This window comes from Anoplolepis gracilipes, chromosome 1 (genome assembly GCF_047496725.1).
Source record: "Anoplolepis gracilipes chromosome 1, ASM4749672v1, whole genome shotgun sequence".
Lineage (NCBI taxonomy): Eukaryota > Metazoa > Arthropoda > Insecta > Hymenoptera > Formicidae > Anoplolepis > Anoplolepis gracilipes.
In genome coordinates this window covers 5,775,522-5,796,944 of record NC_132970.1, presented here as the reverse complement: position 1 = coordinate 5,796,944, position 21,423 = coordinate 5,775,522, and the positions used below count along the sequence as shown (strand labels likewise).

Here is a 21,423-nt window from a genome sequence, read left to right as displayed (position 1 = left end):
AACCAAAATAATATAAAAAGTAAAAGTAAAAATAATATAAAAAATATAAAAAAGTATCAAAAAGTTTTAATGGAATTGTTTTAGCTGAATCAATATGAGCTAATTTTTCGTTTCCGGGAACCTATTTATGACAGAGATAATATTTATGGAAATAAAAGAATAATATTTATTTGAGATATGTGTTGTGTGTGTGTCGCATTGCGTAGAGGCGTTTGAAGAACTATTTCTTATTGCATGTAAAATATATATATATACTTTATCTCATAAAAAATATTAAGTTTTTTATTGATATTATAATATATTTATTGTATTTATTTATTAATTATGCTTGTAACACATATCTATAATTATATACGAATCTGTTTTAAAGCATATTTTGTAAGAAAACATTTGTACGTTGTTAAGAAAATATTTGTGCATCATAAATTAATGTTTTATATCTATAAAAATTAACAATATTTCTTGTTTTAAAAGAAAGAATATTGTAGTCCTTAATTCTTGTGTTAAATTCAAAAAATTTCAGAATTATATTGTCGGCGTCTCTCTCTCTCCCTCTCTCTTTCTGGTCGTGTTTGATATGCATTATCGCAGTCTATTATGCAAATCGTATATGCAAAAAAACACTGAGCAAAACGGTCAGCATGCTGATAATGTGGGAGGACGCATAACACCGAAGGCGGTGCGTTACAATGTGCTACAATGGCCGTAATAATATCCATGCTGCACGCACGCCTTCGAGCGCATTTCTTGCGACGCGCGAACTCGCGCGATACGTGCCGCACGCTGGGATTGTGTAAGCACGTGCGGTCGCGCTCGATGCACATGCACACGTGCACTAGCGCGAATCGCGAGTCGCGACGGATCAGGGCTCGCCGAGGACCACGTGCTGCGGTCTACTACGAGCGCACGTGTCGCCAACGTGTCTCCAATCCTATACGTGACGATGATAAAAAGCACAAGATTGGGACACGATAAATCGCGATGCGCGGTTTGATGAATTTTGACGCGATTCACTCCCTGTCTAGCCGGGAAAGAGACTAGTCGTTTTACAATCAATCGAAAGTCTATCGCGTGTGTCATATGACCCTGTAGATGCGATAAAGTCGGGGAACACCTAATTTCTCCTTTACAGCGTATCTGAGAATTTTATAAAGAATTTGATATTTATTTATTCTGAGAAATATACTTCGTAAATATATTGAATTATTTGCATTTATAAGCTGTCACGATAATAAGAGCTTGAAACCGTAAAACTTTTATTTTCCTTCTTCTAAACAATACAGAATGTTGAACGTTTTGGAAAAAAATTATTTTATATTTGTAATATGTTTTAAGATACGAGTTCTCTGTTATAGAGACAAGGAAAAAATAGGATAGACTTCTAACGTTACTTCTAATTAACGATTTTACAATTTTTTCAAAAATTAGTTTAAGTTTGGGCAAGGCATGCTAAAATAAGCTGGACACATACTTAGCAAAGATATGTTTCCGGCATAACCACGCATGCTAAATAGTAATCTCATAAGTCACGATTGTCAGTCGTGGCAATCAGTCAGTGTACAACAAACGTCCAATCGGACGCGAAGAAATTTCACCGACAGAGTCCGTTGCTCTTTCTCTCTGTACATTTCCCTTTCTCTCTCTCTTTTCTAGAACGCGTATACCGAGTTTATCGTGCCGCTTTTCTATTTCTATTGTCTACGTCTCCACATTATACGCGTCTACACGTATACACGTATACGCCGTTGCGGTTCTTCGTTGTTGCGGCGCGAACTCTCACCGTGCTTTCGGTACGCGAAGTATTTCTGTCTCTAGACTTCCCGCCCGGCATAATTACTTCACGAAGCGCACAGATTCGCGACTATAGCCTCGCTTACTGAGACAACCGAACAAAAAGCGCGCGTGCCTGCGGCACGTCCACGGAAGAAATATTTTTAACCGCCAGATGCCACCGTGTCCGGCCGACTGAAATCACAGACGAGGATAGCGAAAGATCATCACCGTCGGTGACAGTGCAGGAACGCGCGGGTGGTGATGGGTTTCCTTCCTGTGAATATATACTATAACTCAAACGATCTACTATCTACTGTAATTGCATGATGAAAAAAATAATTTCGTATGAATGGAATGAAGCGTATATACAACCAGAGAAAGAAATATCTATCCAAATTCGGAGCGAGATTATGTCTCTCTCTCTCTCTCTCTCTCTCTCGAGGTTGTAACAAACACTCAAAAAAAGATTGGTCGAAAATATGGTTCAAAGTTCGTGTAACAAACACTCAGGTCCTCGTGTATTATATTAAATGATAACAGGTCGACATTGTTAACTGTCGATATTGATAGGATGTAAACTTGTTATAAACAATGAGATAAATCGACAACGAGTCTTTCTCCCGCGGGACGCTGCATGAGTATTTCGCACGCACCCATGCAATATCTATTCATTGAGTTATTGATTCATTAAGTTCATAAGATAAGTAATTACGTAAGTACATTTTTTCTTTCTCTCTTCCGTGCGCGCGCGCCCCAACAATTTCCCGCTATGTCGTGATTATTATAAATCGCTGATAATTCTATCGACGAGTCTTCTGGAATCGAGCTTCAATTAAATTCTAATACATCATACGTTCTACTGTCATGAAAAATTGCTGATAAGGTCAATGGATCGAAAACTTTGTTAAGCAGCATACAACACGATATTTCTTATCCATATAAATTCATATGCCACGTATAAGAGAATTAAATGATATTTTCTCGTTACAATAAAAATATGTACAATGTTATGCGTTGCAAACATACATATGTAATATAATATAAAAAGAAAATATCATGTAATTCTATAATGATATGAAACATAATGTATTAGAATCTAATAAAGCTTAGAAGACTAAATAGAAGACTCATCGGTGATAGAATTATCAGCAATTTAAAAAAATTACAGCGCCATTAAATCACATACGCGCTATGTAAAACATTATATATGTATACAATTTAAATAGCGCTGCAATTAATTTAACGGCATACTATCGTATGCAAGTCGTAAAATTACAACATTCTAGACATAAAGTAAACTCACCGAAGAGCTCGACATAATTATCTGCGACTGCATGCCACATATTAACTCCGACCGCCATATTTTGCTTATCGAGAAAGGTCGAACATCCCAGTTATTATATTTAAAGATATAATATCATTGAAACCAATGTTATGACTATATTTAAAATTATGTCTTTGTATCATGACATATATGCCCCTATAATTCTGTTATATTTATTATAAAACATACGTATTTTACTTATATTCTTTCTTTGAAAAAAAATCCATACGCAAAAAATACAGAGTTTAATTAATGTAATTTACACAGGCATGTTCCGAAATAAAAAAAAAAATTGACGATTATTCTGTGATTTTTTTCCGTGGATCGTGATTGATCAGAATGTCTTTACACAAACAACTGCTATAGTCACGCATAACGACACGCGTCCACGCGGGTGCGAGCCGTAAGCGTGTGAGTCGATGCTTGACTTTCTATTAGTGGCACAATAGGAATCTGGTTTTTTTTAGGGATGCGGCATCTGTTCGAGCTCAAGTAGCAAAGCAGGGGTGGCGGTTCAGTGTCGGGGTGGGAAAGTTGGCCCGATACTGCGAGCTACGACTTCCGTCAGCGCGCACGCAAATAGGACGAAGACTATGTTTCGAGCGGTCCACTGTGAGAAACAGCTGTGAGAAACAGAAGAAATTTTTGGAGAAAAATGCATCCTCGAAGTGATGTCAGATAGATTGTAGACAATGCAATTAAGCATTTTATAATAGTCTATAGTAACATGAAATGATTAAATTTGATTAAATTTATTTTGCATATCTTGATTCTAAAAAAAGTATTGTATCATATAAAAGAGTTTAGATAGAATTTTAGATTTATGATTAAGTATTAATTATAAGTCATTAACAACATTCTTTTACATTACTTTTTTACAATATAATCAATTCTATAATTATGTAACAAAACATCACGAATAAGATTTGCGTATAAAAATTAAAAATAAATTATTAGTAAAAATGTTTATATCTTATTAATTGTAAGCAGAAACGAATGAAAGATAGCAAATCATAATTTTACATATCATAATATATGTATAAAAACTTATTATACTTTATTCTTCATGAAAAGGGGACCGAAAGCATTATAATTATTTATAATTAAGTCTTTACCAATTATACGATACGACAAAGAAAGCAGATACGCGGTATTGACTAATTTTATACTAGCCTGACTTGGTCAGAGTGTACAATGGCGATAAGAAATCATTAATGTACAGCTCTTCGTTTATTTTTCATTTTTATCTTCATACATTTTCGGAAGCTGTCGTAAGAGAGGTCATACACAAGAGAATCCCCCCATATGTACGGCGTGCAAACTTTTATCATTAAAATAACACTGGATTATTATACAATTCATATCACAGATACACTGACATACTGATAATAGATGCTATAATATTCCGCCAATTTCGTCATTAATATTACATCAGTACGAATTTTGTGTATTAAAAATATCAGATACACAATTAATTGACATTTCTCATATAATATCACTCAAAATATCATCTCTAGCATTATTAAAATTTAATGTCTAAAGCATTTAAAGTAATTAAATATAAAAAAATTAATGTACTGACAAAGAGAGAGAGAGAGAGAGAGAGAGTTTTCTAAATATCGATAGCTATTTCTATTTTCAAGCCGCGATCTCGCGCGAGGAAATCTTGGACGTGGTAAGAGAAAGCGCCGCGTCGTTAGTATTCTTTATAGGACCACCGTGGGATACGCTCTACATAATGGAGTCCCGGTACCGGCGTCTCTTCTTTTGATGCTACCTCTCGGCCGATCTCTTGTTTATGTATGAGCGGGCGCGGACCCCGCACAACCACCCGCGTGCAACGTAACGGCCCACCGTCACCCACCGGAGATAGCAGCTAGCTGTTCCAGAGAGTAATCCTCCTCGCGCGTCCAATTCTCCCGTTTTTCTTTGCATCGCGACGCAAGGCAGAAGCGTAAGCCACGATTCTAGACCGAAACACATTCACAGGAACCGACAGCGCGTCGCGACGCCCGCCCGCCTTGTCGCGCGTCGCGACGCATCGGCTGTAAAAGCAATCTTCCATCGGTCCCTGCTTCTTCTTCTCTTTTTCTTCCTCTTCTTCTTGTTCTTCTCCTACCCTCTAGAATACGTTATCAGCGGAATCGGGAGGGATCAAGGAAGGCTGTCTCTCGCGGTTGTTCTAGCCCTTCGTACTATTTCCGGCGCATCTCTCTTCCGTTGCTGCCGTCATCTCTCAACATCACTTCTCTCGCCGCGAATTTTTTTTCGCCGTTCCCCTATCACGCAATGTGAGCTTTATCTACGAGACTCGTGGCTTCCGTTCTGAAGTATGATAATATAAAACTTTGTACATGGTAAAAAATAAGAAAACGAATTCTTGGAGAAAGTCTAAAATTCTCATTTATAAAAAAGTAAAAATAATTATGGCAAGTTACAAAAATATATAAATATAATTTATTTTTGTGATATATTTTTTAAAATTTATAATTCAATATTCCAAATGTAGAATGTCGAAGAGAAAAATTATCCCTATATTTTCTCTCGTTATAAAAAAGGTCCTTTCTCTGAAATATTTTTCGATAAATTCAGTTTTGTACAATACAGATCACAAAACTTCGAAAAGGTCAGGAAAGATACACGAATAAATTTATATCACCGGACAATTGGTTGTTACACGTATACATCAAAACAACAAATTACAGACAACCTTTTATCGCATGGTGATTTAACACAAGTATCAAGAAAGCGTATCAAATATATTCGTGCGCTAGTCGTGTATACTTTTCTTTAATTTCTTTATTATGTTCTATAACGCACAACCTAAAAATTGTTGTCAATGTTTTAATTAAAATTACTCCCCCCCCCCCCCGCTCCTCCTACACACATGCGTATATATTATTAGTAATTTAATTGTAGACGGAAATTATTTTGTAATATATTGATGATACAAAAGTTAAATTTCATTCAGCAATATAGCCTTTTTTTCAATCCTAGCGACAAAATGCCGGCTATCGTATCGAGCCAAAGCAAATCAATGAACGAAAGTGAAGTCGGATTATTAATCCGCGGACGCGCCGCATCGAGCCGTCGTAATTAATATCGTCGTAACTTGATTACGAGAGCGGCAATGGCGTACCACTGAACTTGGGTCTCAGAGAGAAATAAGATCAAAAGAAACGAATGTTTAGTTTGCAAGATTCGCCGCTGTTCAATCGAGACTTATACATCAGAGAGGCTGTGCACGCTATAACGATCAGCTGCTTCTCGAGCAGCTAGGTGCCAATGAAAAAACCACTTGACGCCTGCTGATAACGAAGTGAATCCCAGGAATAGCGGACACTAGCAAATAAGTTCGACCTTTCACCGTTGTGACAGTCACAACTTTGTACTTTTCTCTTATTTCCGCGAGGCAGAATCTTACTATCTTTTCTTATTATGTACATATCTTATAGATTAACTGTTACGCAAAGAAATGACTTACTGAACGCTTTCGCAATAATGCGATAAGAAGATTTCCGGAGACCTACAATTGCTTTCTATACAAATTTATTTTCGGTACATGTATAGGTGGTATTGAGAATGAGAATAATGTGAGATACGAAATGATTGAGAAATATATATAATCTTACGATGTATGACGAATACTGATTGCGGTATTTTTTCATACCCAAAATAACAATGATGGATTCATCATCGTTCTATGTTAAAAAAAAATTGATTCATAGTTTTTACTATGTCATGATCGCTACGAACTCGTTAAAGACAAAATCCATGTGGATTACGCATGATTTATCAAGAAAGAACTCGACGAGGAGACGAATAAAGGAAAAAAAAAAATAAAGAGAGAAAAGAACAGAGGAAGAGAGAATAGGATACACTGATGAGGGGACGAAAGAGCCAGACGGATAGAAAGGGGGGGAGGGTCTTCTGACCGAGTGTGGGTTTAAGAAGAAGTGGGGCCATGTGTTCAGTGTCAAGTTGCTCGGACCTTAGATCGCTTCCTCGATCCTCCTCCTTCGCGTTATAACAGCGTTCGTTAGAGAGGATAAGGAGCGCGTTACACGCGTTGCACGTGCACTCACCACGCGTATGCACGTACGGTCCCGCGAAGGAAAGAAAGAAAGAAAGAAGAAAAGAGAGAAAGAGAGAGAGAAAATAGAAGGGAAGACGAGATAGAAAAAAATAGTCGACTGAAAGAAAGAAAGAGATAAAGCGGGACGAAAAGAATTTATTTGGCCCTCTCGGGGGGAGACTACTAAAGTAGACAAAAGACGCAAATAGTCATCTGGAGTTAAATAACAACAGGGCGGTGTTTATAAAACTAACGAAAAGCGGCGACATTTAGAAGATTTGTGCATGTTAACTGTGTATATCTCTTTGCTAAGCAGAATTGAGAGATGAATACTAAGAAATAAAAGAAATTTATTTTGCTTCTTTTTACAATAAAATAGTCTTGAAAAAAATCTAATCTACTTGATCATACCTGATCACAGTTATAATTCCAAACAATTCCACTGTGTAATTAACCTCTTAGAGTTAAAAATAAGATTTATAGGTATTCGAATGTAAATGAGAGCCTTAGGCATTTATCAGGATTTCGGTCGAAAGAGAGAGAAGGAGAGCGGTATAGGGATCGCGAGAGCGTGCGTCGATGAGAACAAAGCGAGCAGCATCTGGAACGCGTTAGAGTTCTCCGCAACCGCCCCCACGCACCGACCGTCACGTACACTGGCACGGACGAGGAAAAGCACGTTCTTTTGAGAGAGGAACACGGAGAAACGCTAAGAAGAAGGGAGGAGAGTGTGAGGATTGCGAGGAGAAGAAGGCCAGATGTAAAGAGAACGAGAGAAACTCGTAGGGTACGCGGCGACAGCGAACCCCGAAAACACATGAACGTTTCCACCGTGTGCGTTACGCGCTTGTATCTCTCTTGACGAGGCTCGCCATCCCCGGCTTCAAACGCATACGCGATCCCTATACATCGCGCGAACAAAGCGCAGACCTGTGCGCGAAAGGTTGCACACGCGATAGCGCGATGGTCCGAGTACGTACTTTGGCTATCTGTCGCTATTCATCTGTCTTGATGAATCCCGGCCGCACCGTGAATTCCCGTTGTTCTCGCGACGGGGTACAAGCATTGTGTGGTTTGCGAATAGCGGGATGGATCCCTGCTGATCCTCGAACTCGAGAACTCAGCTTTCTTGGGGAGGGGAGGGGTGTGCAAACCAACCTTGATGTAGTAATGAGCTCTCTGTTCTTTTTTATTGTATTTTTTTGCGCACTTTTTATATTCGTTATAAAACATGTTTATCAAAGAAAATATCAACTTTGAGATTTTATCTTTCTTCTTATGAAAATATTCTTACAATATTCTTACACAGAAAAAAAGAATATTCTTACTTTGACAATATCTTTAGTTTCAAAATGTAAATCTTGAAATGAGATTATATTGCGTTAAACAAAGAAAATTTGTTTGGATCAAGACATTTTATATAGTTCAACCAAGAAAAATATATTGTCGTTATTTAAGAATAATTTTCTTGAATGGAGGGGAAAAAATGTTGGATAGAAAATAACGCATGTTCAAATCGAAGATTATCATTTTCTTAGAGTTAAAATAATTATTTTATTCTTAAAATGACAATTGTATTATTGAAATTTAAGATTTTTAAATTCTTCTAAGAAGATTATAAATTGTTGGGTATATATGAAACAATGAACGCGTTTATATGAGTATATAAGTTTTGATTTGACACTTACTTTTTTCTGTGTAGGCGTTTCGATATTCTCCTTTATTGTAATAAAAAGTCTGATTATAACATTTGTTGATACAATTGTAACAAGTTTGTGAGGTGTTTACTGCTCTAATTTACAAATTTAATATTGAACTTATATATTTAATTTCACTCGCTTAAAATAACACAATAAAAAAGAAACCATACGGAAAGTCTGCAATCAGAGGAAAATGGTCTGATATTCATAATCTCTAACTGTTAATATAACACGTTTTTACTCTCGATCTGCTCAATCAGATAATGGCTAATATATTTTGCATCTCTCGGATGCGGACAATATTTCTGCATTATTATACTTTCATCGCTATATAATTGTCTATATATAATTGTCGCCGTATTTTCCTACAAAATACCATATCACGACTAACAAGCAGAATATCACGGGATGCTAATAATAAATATAGAACGAATTTAACACTCATTTTTGTTTAAACCTATATATTCCAAAACATACAATCGTAATGACCACAAATGTGATTGTATCTTCCTCTATTTGACGTTTATTCGAAAAAGTTTACGTGTTACGTACTAACGTACTGTCGGACCTTGAAGAGGAACTTATCGCCAAGTATAGTTAGTATAAACGGACATTATTGTATCATTATAACGAAAACAAGATAATTTACTATCATCTATTCCCGTGACAGTTTGTTTTGCAATCTTGCAGTTTTTGTTCCCCTAAGCCTACAGATTAGCACAAAATATTGATATATATAGAAAAATTTTGAAAAAAAATCAAGAAATAATGTTGTGAATTAATATTTATATGCAATACGGAGATAACTGAATACGGAAGAATACAACATTAGCAACAAACAAAAATTACATGAAAAAATTATATAAAATTATATATTGTTTTATGCTGTTTTCGCATATGTTGGATGTAATTACTACAAATAGAAATATTACAGCATATCGCAAAATAACTATCATTGATCAAATTCAAGATTAACGTTACGAGATCATATCTCATTGAAGAAATTTGAAGAGAGCTGTTAGGGTCAAACATTCGGCGCTATCATCCATTGTTATCCATCAAATTTTATAATGAATTTACGTATCTGGTAATTAGATATTCGTAACATTTCGAACGATCACGTGCAATTATTGCATATAGGTACGCGTTTACTAATTAGTAATTCATAATTGCCGCGCGATCTAATTTGCTATATCTTGTTTCGCCATAAATATGGCGTAACAAATGTTACGGCATTATACGATTAAAACTACACTTCATTGTATTGAATAATAAGCCGAGATTTTTTGAAATCGTTTCAGATTCTAGTACCTCCCGCCGGTAGACGTCATACAGAAATCATACAGAAATAAGATGGAGAATTTCTGGGCACGCGAAGGAATTCAAAAGGAAAGTATTCGGATTTATTTTCATATTATCATTTTAATGATAATATGACTTGTTGATGCCGATTGTTGATTGACCTTAGCGGATATGCAATGACGCTGATGAGTAAAGAATTTTCTTTTTCTAATGCGAATGCATTTCACATCCTGTCGTTTGTTAGATCGGTCAAAGTCAAGTACGATATCATTTGTAGTTGTATAAAAACACATTATTAAAGCGATATTATTCATATATATGTCAACTTTGTTGATATAAGCGATATCAGATTGCAATCGTTGACATGTAAGTATGAATATTTAAAAGGGATTTAATAAAAAATTTTTTAATTTTCACAGTTGAAATGCGCGTGAACATAATGCGATTTTGTAATATTCGATAAATAGTCACATATGCAGATGTTTCGAAAATTACAGTCTGCAATTATATAATATAATATATATATATATATATATATATATATATATATATATATATATTCCTATGTGTACATTATACAACTAAATAATTAATCTGTTTGCATTTAGATGAGGCTTGAAACCACGCGTCGCAATTATCAAAGTTTTATCATTATCGTTCATATTGTTAGAGATTGTGCAATACATGCCGGCTACTTACACTCTTATTCGATATAACGTTAACGCGCAAATCAGGCTATCACTCTTTTTCGCCAATGAGTCGGAATGTCGGAACTTGACCGTCTCGTGTTTTGACACTTTAGAATCGTGCTTTGTCTCATACGCTAATGCGTAGTTTAGTGATGCAATCAACACGCGCAGTATGTCTCCATTGTCGACTTTATGTACGTGCACCCGAATTCATTTCGTAGCGAGCGGTGTCACGCGCAATTATAGGGTTGTCTGCATATATCAGCCGAGGTCGTGCCGGTATTTCGAGTCACTTTGCGCTAACACATTGAGCACAAGCGACTGGATTTATACTTAGAAAGTAATTGGCTTTAATAAAATACCGCAGACAGATATTGCATGCATTGTTATACGGACAATGCCTTTATGTGCAGTGTAATATAATGCATATTGTATTTATAGTTGAGAGGGGAGGAGAAAGGGAGAGTGCGGGGAACGGATGTAACATTGTTTGAAATAATTTATTATAACGAAAATATATATATATATATATATATAATGATCCACGGTGCATCTATACAAAGCGCTTTTATATGTTAGACGTATATTGTATCTTTCTTTAATTAATCTCTTCAAAAACGCGAAATTCCATGAAGCCGATGAATGAATTTTAAGTTTAACAAGTATATAGCATTTTTAATGTTTCATTTATTTGTAGGAATATAGCTTATATGATAAATTCTTGACTAAATATGTATGTAATAAAATACTGATGATTTTTACTAATATAATTATGTTAAAAAAAAAAAGAAAATTTCTTTAAACGTTCGAAAAAGATATTCGTGATATTATATCACGTTGGAAATCTCTCCCAAAACCTCACGGTTAAACATCAATTATATATTTTAATTTGCGCTTGCAATTTCGTCAGCTTTCGCTCATTTTTTAGCGCTGTCGGTTAATTTAAATAGCTTCGGTGGTCAAAGTACTAAAAAAAATCGATCGCGTATCCGGTAAATGCTGCAAATTATAATTTCGTCTGTAAAATCGCTCGTTTCCAAAACCGATACAAAACGATCACCATGCTCCAGGGAAATCGGTGAAAAATAAAGCGGATACACTCTTCGAGCGACGAATATTCGCGCGTTAATTCGATAACGCCGTCTCTTGATTTCATACCGTTCGGTGATACGCGCTCTTGTTACGCAAATGCGGGCATGCAGTCTTCCACGTGTCAATTCCGCATCGGGCGTATCCTTCGGGAATCCGAATGTTCGCGCTTATTATCACGGTGCCTGAGGTAATTCGATATTTTTACCGCGTGGACGCGTACTCAGCAACCCGGCACGTAATTCAAGTCGTACTTGGAAGGGTTATTTATGCTAGGAACATTGATTAAGCGAGACATTGTACGCGGAAGTATTTGAAAACGAAATTCTTAATCGCATTTGCTTTAGATAACTGATTGATGAAACTTCTTTGCTATTGGGATAAAAACTGCAAAATCATGTTTCGCTTTAATACTATGTAAGTAAGCAATTTTACCGTGATGAAGTAATACGTGATAGAGCAATTACAGAGTTCACTTGTAATGTCTTATTATATCTCATTCGGGTTTACCCGTTAATAAAAAACAATTTTTGTAAACATTATTGCAGATTAAGACATCTTTTCCAGCCATATTATTTTCCACGAAATTCACTTTGTACACACACGTTTAATCGACAAAAACTTCTGGCTTATCGATTCGTGACTAAGTAAAAGAGTTCGTACCATATGCGCTATGCGCTTTAATTGATCGAGCTGGGCATCAAGTGGTTGCTCTTTCTCGCACTGTTCGCGCGAAGGAAGAAGGAATTTGTCGTCGGATTTCAAGGGGTCGTCTAGAGGGATATACCGCGATAAAGGGAAGCCTGCAAAGAGAGAGAGAGAGTAGATTGAACCCCATAGAGAGAAGCATGAAGCCGAGGGAAAGAGGCAACGGGGAGGGTCACTGGGTCAGATGCGTAAAGAGCACGCTCCCTTCTCTCTCTCTCTCTCTCTCTCTCTCTCTCTCTCTCTCTCTCTCTTTCTCTCAACCCTCGTTTGTTACCTCTCCTCTCCTCTCCTCTCTTCCTCTCTCTCTCTCTTCAACCTTCCGATTCGAACCGGCTCTCTTTCTTCTTCACGCACCGAACACATGGCCCCGTATGTGTACAGGCCTGCGGCCCGGTCGCCTCAGCGCGGCTCACGCACGCACGCATCCACACAAATCGACACACACACGTTACAGATATACTCTTGCGCTCATCGCCCTCGCGCTATCACTCCAGCGGTCGCGTATCGCGAGATACAATGTCGCGACTTGACTCCAATTACGCCGAGGACTCTTTATACGCGTGATTATTGTAGCTCATGTAAGCGTAATTCCGTGTTTCGAGTCGCGTCGGCGGCTGACTTGGTCCTGACGCAGATGTTGCGACCAACGAAGCCTTACATTCGTCGTACCGATAGACACGCGTATCATTCGCTCAACATATCGTAATTCACGTTACACGAGCACGCGCGCGTGCCGTTTCACTCGTTGCACGCGCCACTGAAGTCATCTCAGATCGGTATTAACAACGCCGGATTAGCAAAAAATTTATCGCATAATTTTCATGCTTATACATAATCATAATTTTTTTTGACACTTATATTATAATTCTAACACTGTGTAAGCGTTATAGAAAAGTATTTTAAATCGAACTGACAGATTGAATTAATTAAATTCGATCTGACATATATTATGTTTTTACTGCAACACGTTTTATCGTATCTATCGTGTCACTAATAAATTATGATTTTATAATTTTGCGATCGCACGTCCAAAAAAATATATTTATATATAAATTCCAAATATCTACAAATAAAAAATTATAAGAATAAGAAAATGAAATATTAATTAAAATTCTATAAATCTATCCAATTAGTCTTGTGTCTCATTTGCATGATGTATGCTTGCGCCATAATTTCGCCCCACATCTCGTGCATCAAGAGAACCACGTGGTTCGATTCTACAGGCACACGCTAGCTCAGTTCACTCACCTGCCAAGCGTGCTCATATCATCCTGGCCGCGCGCTGGTAGCCTGGACTACCCCGTTGCCATCAACGGAACACTTGTCACGTATCAAAAGAACGCACCTCCGCACAATGAGTAGAACCGCCACTGAGAAATTCAGAAAGATCGACAGCTAACGCGACGATCGAACCCGTTCTCTCAGAACCAACCGGTTTCTCTCAACACTCAGTAACTCACAACAAGCGAGCTCGGTAGCTCGAACACTCGCACGCGACAGACACGATCGCACGACTGGGGCCGCGTTCACCAAGACAAGCTGCACCGATTCCTCCACGCTACTTCATGACCCGGCTGCGTCGTCGTCGTCAGTACCGGTAGCGCACTTCAACACCAATCACGGACAGACGATGCACGGGCGCGAATAATCAAACGAGCGGAGATAACCGGCCGCCGAATCGCACGGGAAACAAACGTAACGGATATACCTTTGATCACGATAACGGCGCGATGCTCCGCTTCGCGTATCACTGCCGCGAGCTACGAGGCGCTCTGTAACACGACGGAAAGGCTTCAGCGGTCTCGCGGTGCGTCAGTGGGTCCGTGTCAGTGGGGGCGAGGAAGAGGCATACGGAGGCTGCTCCAGCATAACGAAACGAGGGAGCGGGAGCGGAGAGGTCAGTGCGAGAGAAAGAGAGACACGAAAGAGGGAACGAGGTAACGCGAGAGTGCGGTGGGAAACCTCCCCCTTCCCCCCCCGAGGAGAACGGCGAGCATACAATGGAAATAATCACCGCGTCTCGGAGCGTCGGCTGACTGACTGAAGCCCCCGAGGACCGACCGGGATGAGATTCGGAAGGCGCTGCCTGGCGGCGGTGACGGCGGCGGCGGCGGCGGCGGCGGCGGCTGGCGCTTCGGCGCCCGCGCGCCGCATCACTTTCGCGCCCCGCTACTGTTCTCTCGCGTCCTGCTCGCACCCTTTCTCGTTCCCTATCGTTCCGACACAATCCCTCTCTCTTTTGCCGTTGTTACCGGTACGTTCCGTCTCCCTTTATTCCACCAAGCGGCCGCTATCTAGCCTCTCTTTCCCTCCTCTTGTTTCCTATCGCTCTTGTTCTCGTTCTCCCGCTCTCTGTTCTCCCTCCCCTTCACCAGCCGTTCTCCCGTCACCTCTTCATCTCACCGTCGTTGCGGAGGCGCCTCATCTCGTTTGTACGTGGCGGCGAATCCCGCCACGCATACCACGCCTCTTTTTGAGCCTAGTCGCCGCCTCCTTTCTCCCGACACCCACGCCGAGATGTGCTTTGCCCGCCACTGCCGCCAATACCACCACCACTGTCGCCACTGCCTCCACTACAGCCACCACCGCCGCCGACTCCCAACGTTGTCCTTGCCGACGTCCTCGTCCTCGTCGTCTTTGTTGACGCTGCCGACGGATCGTTTGGCTGTGTGCGCGCGGTTGGTAAAATCTATCGTGTATCTGCCCCCGGTCTCTTTCCTCCAGCCTAAGGTACTGCCAACTCGTAGTTGGGCGTAGTAGTAACACCGTGGATAGGCAGCTATGTGCGTTACGGTAGCTGCGCTTGTTCCCCTTTCTGTCCCCCCCTCCCTAGCCTGCTAACCCCTACAGGGATTCTCATCGCGCTCAACGGGAGCAAGCGGGTGGAGAACGAGATTAACGCGTAGCGCGTCACGTGGCGCACAAGAATGCGTACGTACGTCATCGCGATATCGGAGCAAAACGTAGCGCATCAATCTAATGAATGCATCGTACTGTCAAAGGTCCATGAAATTACACCAGTCTGTCAGTATTGTCATATAACAACACATTCATCTCAAATGATATCTACAATTAAATGTAGATATCGCTTGTGTGTAATAAACATGCGACACTTTAATTGTTTTCATATATTTTGCATTTACGATGTTTTTTGTTCCATTACTACTTTAATTAATAAACAAAACGAAACAAAAATAATGTTATTTCGATAGCATATTAGTTTTAACCTTAGCTCACAATTGAAATATTTATTGATTTAATTGATGTTTCTTCATGCAAATTAAATTAAAATAAAAGATCAGAAATTCACATACATTTATATTAGATTTTTCGATTATGTGTGATTTTTTTTTTCGTTAGATTGTAAATCCAATGTTTTTTTTCTCAATGAAGATAAATTACGATTCAGCTTGAAATTGCATCAGACGTTTTAATTATTCTGCGTTACAATTTCCTTTTTTGCGACAAGCTACAGGAATGAATAGCGTACTGTTTCAAGTTTATAATTTAAATATACATAGTTTTCAATTTAAGATACAAACGATTGAGTCTCAATTAAAAAAGAAATCGCTATAATTAATTATGCTTTGCTGTATTTGTATGTTCAGTTAATCCTTTCCTCTTTCTTCGATCAAAGTCATGACGATTTTATGTATGCCATAATATTGCTTGTCAATTGATTAATGCAGAGAATTAATGATATCATTCATAAGAACGTAAAAAAGCGACATTAACCACATCATGATCCAAAAATCACCGATTCGCGAAGTTACTATCGATGTCAGCTTCAGGTGGTTCGCTGCGCACATTGTGTATTGTTCAGCTCGAAGGCGGCGGCGGCGGTACAACCCTCTGCCGGCATGCTCGTTTGGAGCTCGGGGACGGATTCGTGGAGGTGGTGAGAATCGACCAATGGGGCGCGAGGCACACCCGCGCAGATCACAATGCTCATTGTTGTCGTCGGTCTGTCCGCCCACATCTTCCACCACGGGTTTGTTCGTCCCTGCGTTCTCTTGCCCAGGTAGAAATCCTTGAGACGGCCCCAAATCGGCAAGAGATGAACGCATTTTATCGCCATTATGCTTTGCTATTGCGTAACAAGTGCGAATACGAGCGCTGTATATAAATATTACTGTCTCAGTTGCGGTTAAATCGACAAATACTTATTGCGTTGCAAATCGAAGAATACCTTAGAAATTTAACAAGATGCAGATCGCAAAAATTGCATTTTTTCATTTGACAGAACCTTTGATTATTTATCACTTGTCAGTGTTACGAGGAAAAGTATCTGACAGATAAAATATCTCAAAAGGCATTTGAGAAAAAAATATAAAAGTTATATGGTTGCAACAAATGCATCAAATGGCGATATCTATTTGTTTCTATAATTACGCTCAAGGTCAAATGGATTTTGTCGCATTTGTTGAAATCGTACAACTTTTTTATATAACATTTTTTTCTCAAATGTCTTATTTTTTAGATACTTTACGGATCCGATATTGTTTCCTCACCTTGTATGTATCAATATATGTATCCGTCGAACAAATTCCTTGCAACCCTTAATTGTTTTTCAGAAAGAAACGTATGAGAACGACGTCGTTGTATCTCTTTCATGTTTTTTTTACTCTCATTTTTTCACCTCTTTTTTCATATTCTCAATGTCCCAGACGCACCCTTAACTAGAGTCTTTTACTATCCCCTGAGCGTACTTTGCCGGGGCCACCGCGTAATTCGTCCATCCGTTGCGCCTCGTCTGACCCTTTCCGCGTTAGACCGCAAATCGATGTTCTTTTCCTCTCAATTAAGATCGATTGCGGTTCAGCGTCAATTTGTGCCGTTCTCGCAATTACTCTGCATGATAGTTTCCTCTTCGTGAAAAGATGAAGAAATGAATTATGTACCGTTTCGAATCGGAATAAAAACACAGTTTTTTTGCAGACAATTTTTCACAGTTTTCACAGTTTTCACATAATCAACATAACATTTTACTTCGTTTTGCGTAATTTCGTAAAATTTTTTTTGCTTTTATTGCATTACCATTTTTAAATAGAGATTTTAAATGGCATGCGCGATGCAAATTTTTCAATTTTCGATATAATAAAAAATATTTGCATCTTGCACGCCATTTAAAGTCTCTAATTTTAAAAATTATACGCTTTATAAAAAATAATAAGAGAGATAATTTACATCGTCTCGATGAAAGAAGTTATTGAGGAACGTAATTGTCATTTTTCGTATATAAGTTTATTGTAAGAAGATATTTTAAGAAATTATACGTAACTATCAATCAATGCGACACATAACTGTTTCATAATTCCATATTTCAGAAATGTGTGTTATGACGTGTTATTCAGTAAAATGATACTAGCATAGCATTATTAGTATTAATATTGCGTATTGTTGGATAAACGATGCAAGCCGTTTTTATCTCGTGTTTAAGCCGAGATTAGAATCCGCACATTTTCCGCTGCGGGCGGGCGTGGTTAGTTTAGCGCAGAAACGCGAGATGGGCCATCGTTATGCGTTGCACGGGAGCGGTATTAACGGTGGCACGCGAGATACCATGCTATTCCGGTACCGGTCGCGGGTGCGGGAGCCGACAAGAACAATGAGTGTTGTACGCGTTCCGCGTATTGCTCGTGCATCCTCTTGCAGAGTATGCCAGGCACTAGTGGGTGTAGAAGAGAGAGAGAGAAAGAAAGAGAGAGAGAGAGAGAGAGACGATTGGGATCGCGAGGAAGAGATAGAGAAAAAAGGAAAAAGAAAAAGAAACGAGATTTATGCGAGGCGGCGGCGTCGGTGGCGTCGCAACATTTTGCTCGCGTTGCTGGACGTCGCCGTCGTAGTCGTAATCGTCGTCGTGGTTGTCGACGACCACGACCACGACGACGACGACGACGATCACGACGACGACGACGACGACGACGACAACGACGACGACAACGACGACGACCACGACGACGACCACGACGACGACGACGACGACGACGACGACGACGACGACGACGACGACAACGACAACGAAGAAGTGCGAGTGAGAGAGAAAGAAAAAGAGAGAGAGAGAGAGAGAGAGAGAGAGAGAGAGAGAGAGAGAGAGAGAGAGAGAGAGAGAGAGAGAGAGAGAGAGAGAGTCTACGTGTAGGAGGAGAAAGAGGACAGAAGGGAACAAACGCGCGAGGCCGAAGTAGAGAAAAAGGAAAAAGACGACAAGGATGACAACGCAGCCGTGGCCGCTTGTGAATGAACATTGGCTTGCGAGCGGCGTTTCCGGCCGCTCTCCATCTCTCTTCCTTTCTCGCAATTTCTCTCATTTCGCTCCGTTCTGTCTCCCTCCCTACTCCTCGTACAGTAGCTTCACCCCGATCATCTTTCTATCTATTCGCGTCCTTCTCTTCTCATGAATGAGAGTCATCGAGAGTAGCGATTTCGCGACAGAGAAAGAGAGACAGAATGTGCCGAGCGAAGTGGACGAAGAAGGATGAAGGAATGACAGAGAAGTGAGCGGGAGAGGAGATTGAGAGAGGAGGCCGAACGGACCGTTAGCCTTAAGCCAAACGGTCGCAACGGGGCCTGGGACGAATTTAGATCAGGAACTGAGAGAACTAAGGGAGCGGAGCTCACGATCGCTCGCTCTCTCCCCTTTCCCCCCTGCTCCACACGAGTGTCCTTTTTTTACTTCCTTCGCTCCTTTATTCCTCTCTTCCTCCCCGCTTTGTTGCTCCCATTATTAATATATCGCCGTCTCCGTGCCTGACCGCCCGCTCTTCTGCGCATCGTCGCTGTTTCTTCTTCTTCATGGCCCTCTTCTTCTTCTTCTTCTTCTTCTTCTTCTTCTTCTTTCTCGAGCGTCACTGCCGCCCGCTCATCCGGCGGCGTACACCGTGCCGATTATAAATAGTAACCTTTGTCGGACGCTTTTCTTTATACTTCCATCTTCTCATCCTCTGCCTCCGCATCTCCATTTGGCAATGATGCCTTGAGGATTTTGCGCGAATAACTCGCTTATGTAAATGAGATGATTTTTTTCAATTTGCAATGACCTCTTAATTCTCGTTTTTTGTATATTAAACTCAAAAGTAAAACAATAAGACTAGAATAATAACAGACATTTATTGGCAGTCTTCTATTTAAAGCTCGCTGAAAACAATGAAGAAAGATCGTGCGCATAGTTTTTGGTTTTTCCAATTGCTCACATGTCAGATTTGCTCCACGTTCAGTATTTTATCACGTCAAATTTCTCGATGGTATTAAGTTGTCTGTTAATTTTCTAAACCTCTGACTTAAACTGTTCACTTATATTGCTATATGCTAGGATAAAGTAATAATTATTGCGTGGGATGAGAGATTCTGAATATAATGGGCCGAGAAGCCTCGAAAAAAGACGATGTTGACGGCCGCCTGCAGCTACTTCGAGAGGTATTATTTTCTCCTGAATAAATCTTACCCTTATAATTTCTACTATGTCAAATTAATCCCGTAATATCTAATAACTGAATAATATTCTTTAAATATCTTGTACTTGAGACTACTTTCGCAAAACGTGTTAGACTCTGAGATTCTTACATCAAATGGAAAATAATTGAATTATATGAATCAGAGAATTAATTGTACGTACATGTATGTAATCGTTCACACATGTATGTAATTCAATAGACGCATTTGTCTTACCGACCGAATGCATCGCACTGCGTCGTTGCATCGAGGAGACTTTGGTGTGAGAAGATAAGATGCGGAGAGCGATGGAGGAAGGAAGCACGAAGAGTGGGGAGCCAGGCAGAAAATGACCACACGGCTGAAAAGCCGGGCGCGTGCCCGCGTGCGAGTGACCGCGTGCGTACACACGCGCCGACACTCGTCTCGCGCCGGCGCGTTACTCTGGACTTCCTCGCGAGGCGAGAGAAGACGTGGGTCTCCCGCGGATGCCAGCATAGTGTGGCGAAATAATGCTGACCGTTAAACATGCATATGATATGTATAAATAGAGCGCGCACGCGTGCGCACTCGTGACGTGACAGGTGTCCGGTCCGGAGAATAATTAAAATCCGCGTATGCGCGGTCGCGCCCGTAATAGGCGACCGCGCTGGTGCACGCGGCGAAGAAACGACGCCGGTGGGTTTCCCGCGAGTGACGTTACGTGCTCTCGTCCAAGACGTGCGTGCACGTGCGTAGGCGTGAATTACGACGCAGCACGGCTAACAAACAACAGGGAACGCGCTGGCATTGTCATAGTGCTTAGCGACGCAGGGCCACCGTACAATGATCGATCGATTCGCGGTTCTCGATTGTGAAACGTACTCTAATCCTGTAAAATGGAGATGATTAAGAAGCGATTTCGAAATAGATTGGCTCTTACGCGTAATGTAAATGTAACTATATGATTTGTGAAAATATGATAAAATCTGATCCTGCGATATTTTCGATTTAGCAAATATAATTAGATATTTATTTCATGATTATTATTGTGAATCAGTTAATTTGATTTTATGTATGTTTATATAATACTATGTATAAACTAGTATACATTTTTTATATTATAATACCTATTAAAGCAAAATGATTTTAATCGTATAACTATTACTCGATACTCGATGTAATTTTATCGAAATTTATGACTCAGAGAGAGAATAGACTATTATGTTTGAAGTAATATAAATATTCAAATAATAATATTATGTAAAGTAACGCAATATAATTATCCGTATATGTATAATGAGACTCTTTTTATCACCTTATCTAATCAAAATATCTCCTTTGCTCGTAAGA

At 39.6% G+C, this 21,423-nt stretch overlaps 1 protein-coding gene across 10 annotated transcripts in view; it reads right to left on the bottom strand.

The window, feature by feature from the left end:
* Positions 1-21,423, bottom strand: part of Sox102f (transcription factor Sox102F) — a 155,081-nt gene that overhangs the window by 38,481 nt on the left and 95,177 nt on the right. The window contains exon 1 of one of the 10 annotated variants that reach the window (XM_072903009.1): positions 13,909-14,713. The exons of the other annotated variants lie outside the window; for them this stretch is intronic. Coding sequence (XP_072759110.1) covers positions 13,909-13,925 — 17 coding nt within the window. The 5' untranslated portion in view covers positions 13,926-14,713. Of the gene's footprint in view, positions 1-13,908; positions 14,714-21,423 lie in introns of those variants that run through there. 10 annotated transcript variants of the gene reach the window in all.